This window comes from Pocillopora damicornis, chromosome 12 (genome assembly GCF_964200805.1).
Source record: "Pocillopora damicornis chromosome 12, jaPocDami1.2, whole genome shotgun sequence".
Classification (NCBI taxonomy): Eukaryota; Metazoa; Cnidaria; class Anthozoa; order Scleractinia; family Pocilloporidae; genus Pocillopora; species Pocillopora damicornis.
The window spans coordinates 17,352,135-17,358,940 of NC_142681.1; the positions used below are offsets into that span (position 1 = coordinate 17,352,135).

The 6,806-nt window shown below is 36.1% G+C and overlaps 1 protein-coding gene and 1 pseudogene across 1 annotated transcript; both read right to left on the bottom strand.

The window, feature by feature from the left end:
- The window catches only part of LOC149036763 (uncharacterized), a 386,542-nt pseudogene that overhangs the window by 281,886 nt on the left and 97,850 nt on the right, over nucleotides 1–6,806 (bottom strand).
- LOC113673744 (ubiquitin recognition factor in ER-associated degradation protein 1) lies at nucleotides 83–6,680 on the bottom strand. The gene is made up of 12 exons (XM_027190176.2): nucleotides 6,556–6,680; nucleotides 6,277–6,391; nucleotides 5,587–5,619; nucleotides 5,040–5,161; nucleotides 3,991–4,121; nucleotides 3,478–3,550; nucleotides 2,971–3,039; nucleotides 2,783–2,857; nucleotides 1,711–1,746; nucleotides 1,255–1,349; nucleotides 1,102–1,177; nucleotides 83–644 (listed from the first exon to the last, which is right to left on the bottom strand). Exons 1-12 carry the CDS (start codon nucleotides 6,556–6,558, stop codon nucleotides 558–560), a joined length of 915 nt encoding a protein of 304 aa, XP_027045977.2. The 5' UTR covers nucleotides 6,559–6,680; the 3' UTR covers nucleotides 83–557.

The window sequence follows — 6,806 nt, forward strand, 5'->3', positions numbered from 1 at the left end:
TTCGTTTTGCCTCTCAGATTTAACGTGGATTTTAGACCAGGTATTAAGGTATCCTTTGTAAGCCTTTCTATTCTCTCGTTAATTGTCAGTTGTGGAAAACTTCAATATTTAATAAACATTTCAAACATAATAGAATAACTTGCATAAATATGAATGGTCAAGCATTCAAGTACATTGATATTAGAGAGATATTGAAAAAGCAGAACGCCTGTGTTCTGATTACACAAGAATTGAAATCTATCTGATCGGAGTTTATTTGTCGTTTCGTTGTACTTGAATATGTAGAAAGATCAATTTAACAAACTAGTATACCACAATCACGTTCCAAAACTGAGCTCTTTCATTGAAAACTAATTTACTTACACCACATAAATAGCTCGTTTATCTTCGATGTTTATTTAGTGTCGTACAGACTTCCACCAGCCTGAGCTTAACTTCAGTTCTGTAAATAGTTTTAGTGGGAAATAAGTGAGCTTTGCATGATTCCAAAACTCTCTCTTCTCATTCATACTGTACATTTATGTATGGTTTAACTAAATACTCCATTTTTTTAATACCTAATTTTTCCTCTTTTGTCGTAACGTTTTTCCTGACCCTGTAAAAGCTTCAAATTCTGGCTTACTAGATTCTCCCTTGTTGCTCGACTGTAAAAAAAGAGAGAGTGACATGATAAGGAAAAACAACGTTAACAACCAGAACAACAACAAACAAAACAAAGTAAAGAGGGAGAAGTTTCCTTGACTTAACCACTTTACACCCCAACATCAGCATGCATATTCTCCATACTTTCTCTTTACATCTCCTAAGTTATCGACAAGGAGAATTTGTTGAACAATCAAAAGCCTTTTTTGTTGGTGATCATTTCCTTTATTCTCATGCCCTCAATGTGTGATTCAGGGGTGACATTGTAAGGAGAAATTAGATGCTAATCACTCTTAGGGGTCAAAGGGTTAAAATACTTGAAAGTCAACCGCCTTTACCGAAAAAAGAACGACATCAAAAAACGAAAAAAAGCCGTGCATAGCCGCAGAGCCCAAATATACACCAATTGGGACAGAAATTTTTTTTTGATGAATTACAAATTGGTTGATCTACATGTACCTGTGAGTTGTTCGATTTGTTTAAGTTCCTTTTAAAAGTAATCTTCCCTTTTTCGAAGTCGTAATTAGGAATTCCCCTGAAATAGAAATAACATAAACAAGGTAAAGAAAGAGGAAAGTCGAATCAGCCTCTAAACAGAAACGCCAATCATACCTCTTAATAACAGGAGGACCAATTGGTACCGGATTAGACGGAACATTTGACTTCTTTTTCTTCCCGTCCAAGCGAAATCCTGAACCAGTAAAAGCCTTCCAGTTTAAAAAAAAGAAGGGAAAGTTAATTGGCGTTTTTTAGGCGTGCAGATACATGCGCCAGGCAGACACGAGGAAAGCGTGAACGGCGAGCCCCGTGAACACCTCCGGGCTCGCCTGTTCAACGTAAAAAGAGAAACAATAAATAAATAAATTAATAAATAGATAAAAGATACGCATGTTCTGCAGCTTATGTATTCACAACAAAGTTGGGGAAGACCGAACAAACACAACTTCAAAAAGGGCTGGAGGCTTCTTTTTACTAAGTACGTTGATCGCAATTTTTGCAGGTTTTGCCAATGTACATTCTACAAACCATGATGTAATCAATAGAATCCAAATGTACAACGTATGTTACCTGGAAACCATGTTCCACATGCGGTACATCAGCTTGCTAGAAGAAATTAGGGACGAAAAAAGCGAGTGTTGAGCGGAGTTGATCCGTTTGAGGTTTCGCGCATTTGTTCGTTCGCTCGCTGGCTAGTTAAGTTCAATAAGACTTACTGCTGCTTATTTTGACTTGACTTACCGTCTCTAGAAGTAAGGCTCTGTTGTCCTATTGGCAACATTCTCTTTTATAGATCACCATGCAATTATCATACCATTTTTTTTCTAGATTACCATACAATTTCTCTCTTAAGCTGCCTCTTGCATCGCTCTGACGAAGGGCTCACGCTCGAAACGTTAGCCTTTTTAACTATTTACGGTGGCCAATTTACGTTTTCAACTCAGTTGTTCACATTAAATTTCTTGCAAAGTTAGCAGGTTGTTGTTTCGTTCGTTATTTTGTTTGCGAGTTCCTAAACTCCATTCGTCTAACTACAATGTTTTTCATGGGTCAGTCACTCTGTGATTCGCCAAAAGTTTGTTCAGTGGTAGGTGAACAGATTCACGCGTTGTTAAGGAAAAGATGATGGACCGATTGACTCGCTGACTGACTCACTTACATAACTTACAGACTGACTGACTGACTGATGGAGTAATAACCCAGCCGACTGATTTAACGACTGTTTGACGGATTGGTTGACTGAGTGAGTGAGTGACTGACTGACTGATTGATGGACTGACTGACTGACTGATCAACTAATTATATGACTGATTCACTGATTATTTAACTGACTGATTGTCTGACAGCCAGATCGTTTGACTGACTGACCAAAAGACTGGCTGACTTAACGACTGACAGACTGATTGACTAACTGATTGCCTGACTGGCGGGCTAACAGACTAAGTGACTGATGGACTGACTGAATAACTTACTAATTGACTAACTGACAGGCTAACTTACTGTTAGACGGACTCACTGAATGAGTCATTGAGTGACTGTCCAACTGACTAATGGACTGACTGACTTAACCTCCAATTGACAGGATTGACTGACCTTCTGACACTGTCTGACTGACTGACTGATGAATTGATTCATTGCTTACCTCTTCTTCTTTTTTCTCAGCCTTTTTCTCTTGCCTTTCTGGTTCAACATATCCAACAGGCGAGGCAAACTCAACCTAAAGGATTAACACCATGTACTCACTAACAATTATATTATTTTGTGGCCAGTGTAGTATGCATTATATAAATCACACTTTGTCTAATGGACTTTGTGACATTATGTTTGTACCTGCATATCACACTCGATAATTGACACTGCATTTCCAGGTTTTGTTTCAAGAACCAAAAACTCATAAATCTGCAAACCAACAAAGGAAATATCAATAGATTGTCACTTTAATCAATATGCTTTCAGAACACACAAATATTTTCAAGAATACATCCCAAATGGCCCTTTAACCCTTTAGAGTGACTAGCATCTACTTTCCCATCACAGTATCACCCCTGAATCAAATATTAAGGTCACGAGAGTAAAGGAAATGATCACCAACTAAAGAAGTTCTTGATTGTTAAACAAATTCTCCTTGTCAGAAACTTAGGAAATGTATAGAGAATACTTAGGGAGAAAATGCATACTGATGTGAGTGTGTAAAGGGTTGAATAACAATCTGAGTGTTAGTAATGACTGGCAAATTAAAAGAACCATCTCTTAGCAAAATATAAGCCATTTTCTGAATAATTGCAATGGAATGATTACAAAAAAAATTCACTTCAAGAACCCTTATTGTTTACTGACCTTTTCATTGTACTTGATTGCAATTACATCACCTTTAGTGAGACAGGCAAATGATCTGAGTGCATTTTCTAAGCTATGTTATTTGTTAGGGAAGGTATTTTACATTCTATAGACTGTTTGTAAGTCACAAGCCACAAGGGGAAAAATTTACAAACTGTTGGAGTGTTCTCCCACATCTCAAATGGATTACGATGCTGGGAAACAGATAGAAAATTGTTTTAATACAATAAACTTCAAATGCTTTATTTTTTAATGTGTTAACCTGTGTGATAAATGATAGGTTTTTGAATGATCAGGGAGCTGGTAGCATCTCAATTATCAATCTCTTCAATTTACTAAAACATTTTTTAACTCAATGAACTGTTAGCAACTGCGTGAAAAAATTTGGGACTGTTTATTTCTTGTGTTAACAGGCTTATAAGTTCAATGTAACTGTATTTTCACACTTTTCATGAACTGCACTTTGGATAATAAATGAAAGCATTCATTAGTTGCACATGCAACAAAGGATACACAGCCTTTGGGTTGGTGATATCCAAAAAGTCAACTGATTGTGGTTGAAACTTGGCATATGATGCAACAGGCAGTGATGCACTCTCCACCTGTAGCAAACCACCTTCTTCACACACTAAATTGCGCATCATCTTGAAAAAAAGAGAAAAAATAGCCTCAACAACTATGCAACAAACTGGTGTTAAGGATTGATGACATTTCCATCATTTGTCATGTCTTTTTTTTTTAACAATGCAGGAGGTTAAAATATTTGTATTGGACTGATACAAAATTTTCAACATTGTACACCAGCAATACGGTAGGTTTGACAAAACATCAGTTCAGAAAAAAAGGGAAATATCTTAAGTAGCCCATTGATAAAATTATACTTTATACAATCTGTAACTTACAGTACAGACCAAGAAAACAAGGTTAGTAAGATGTTTATCATATCTCTTATTACAAATAGAGGGAGATGTAACTTCACTTCGAACAAACTTTTGAATTCAGCAGTCCATACAGTAAAATACAGCCTAATAAATTGACCAATTATAGCACACCTACTAACTGAGAGATATATTAGATAACTTTTCAAAAACAATGTGGGAGATTAAAAAGAAAGAATCGATGCATAAATAAAAATAATAGAGGAATGATGGCATGTTTTCCATGCAAGTTTTTTCACTTTTGCACAAAATTGTGGGTGGCTAAGAGGAGGAAAAAAAAAATTATAAACATTTATATTGCGCAAATTCCATGTGAATATGTTCAAATGCGCGTTACAAACAAATATGAAAGAGCAAATTAACATAACATGATAAGAATCCCAACTGGCAGGAGGCGAACCAGTTGGCTATTTACAAAGCGTGCAGGAGTTGAGTTCAGGGCCACTGAAGACAAATCCATCTAGTGGCAGGAAGGAGGATCTGAACCTGGGGCCTCCGGCTTGCAAGTCCAGCGCCCTAACCACTAGGCCATGCCTTCCTTTTTTCTGATGTTCTTGCACTCAAGGTTAAAACAACTTTTATTAGTTTGAGACAATTAACAAGAATGACCATATAATTACTAACCCAGTAAGGAAGATAAATCTTGCCTTCATCAGCAACAAACTCCAGTACTCCACAATGAGTATTTCTATCTGATTTTGTACTGGACAATTTGAAGAGCATTGGGTAAACAATGTGAAGTCTTGCTGTAAATCACAATCAGGCAAAATTCATGTTAGTAAATATTGCATATGCAGAGACCCAGTTTAATCTTCAACTACAATAACTGTTTAAATATACTATGAACCCTTTCACTCCCAGGAGTGACCCATAAGTAGTTTCTCCTTACCTAATCAATACTTTGTCTAGCAGACATGTAATGAGAATAAGGAAAAAAAACATCAAGGGTTGCTAATTGATTTGAGACTAAATTTTCAGAACTGAATAGTGGACAGTAAGGAGAGATACTTTTGAGATCTTAGGGGTGAAAGGGTTTAAGACAGGCAGATGGGATTAAAGCATGCACGCTGAATGAAACTTAAAAAAGATACGTTATTACCTCATAAACATTTGACTTACTGCCACACTTAGAAAACCATAAACAGATTATCTATCTCTAGAACAGACTTACTTAGTTGATCCAAGGCTGAGGGAGGCATTATAACTGAAAAATAAGAATAAGTAAATAATTATGTAAATAAAAAGAAAAAACTTGCAAAAAATAATGTTCATAATAAAAAATTATGTGCTTCTGATTGGCTGAAAACAAGTGCCTTCTCATGTAATACAAATGCAAAGTTGTAAGACAAGTGCAAACTTGTAATACATGTGCATATTACAAATAAAATGTGCATACTTTCAAAATTTCGTCTGTCTTGACTTACTGTAATGTTTTTTCATTTACATTATTAACAAGTAATGACATCATGTGATTTATCTTATAATTTGGTGTAATGGGCACTTGTAAATTTTTCAAATTCAACAGTTGCACTGGCTCGTGCAATTTTGTTTTCTTTAAAAACTTAACTTGTGCTTATTTACACCAAATTGTACTCGAAATCATGTTATTACCTATAAAATAACTGATATGATTGACATGGCAAATTTAGAATCTTCTCGTTACAACAGTCTGGGTTCTCTTAGCAGTCAAATGGAATATATCGCAGGGTGAAGGGGCCCCTTAAATTAACCATTTACACCCAAACATCGAGGGGTTAAAGGGTTAATTTTTAGACCTATTAAGCTCACACGAGGTACAGTGTCGTGCACGCAACAATAACAGATTAAATCCCTAGATATTGTATGTAAAAAACTAACTTACTTTTACCGCCACGTTCCACGTCTTCTCTCTCATTTCCCGGAAACATAACGACTGAATAGCAACGAAAGTGTGTATTGAATGTCCTAGGCACACCACCAAACATTTCAAACCCAAACTAGAGACGGAAACACAATCATTTAGCTGAATCATTACATATGGTTTCTAGTGACGGCTAAGCTTTGATAAATTCCTCATTATATTATCTTATATCGTCATATAATCTTCACAAAATGGACGCATCCTGTCTTTTAAATCAAAATACTCTATCATAATACTCACCATCTTGTAAAATCAGATCAGGCGAATAACTTCACAGATTTTGGTAACTTTTTCCAATTTCAGTTCGTTTGTTTGGAGGGATTATCCGCTTGGAGGGCTTAGTTACCGCGCCTTTCATGGGCAAGGGGAGCTTGGTGCGAGGTTTGGCAAAAAATCCTTGCCATCTCTCGTCAAGGTTAGATGGTTACTATTCAGTTTGTATAGAAAAACCGATAGGAATTCCTTATCAAAAGAAGTAATGATATTATTTC

Bases quoted from the DNA above. Each gene is read 5' to 3' on its own strand.
- LOC113673744 (XM_027190176.2), bottom strand. The intron at 5,162-5,586 runs GTAAGTCTGTTC...TGTGATTTACAG, and splicing joins CTCAGCCTTGGATCAACTAA to CAAGACTTCACATTGTTTAC. The intron at 1,178-1,254 runs GTATGATTGGCG...TTTCTATTTCAG, and splicing joins GGTCCTCCTGTTATTAAGAG to GGGAATTCCTAATTACGACT.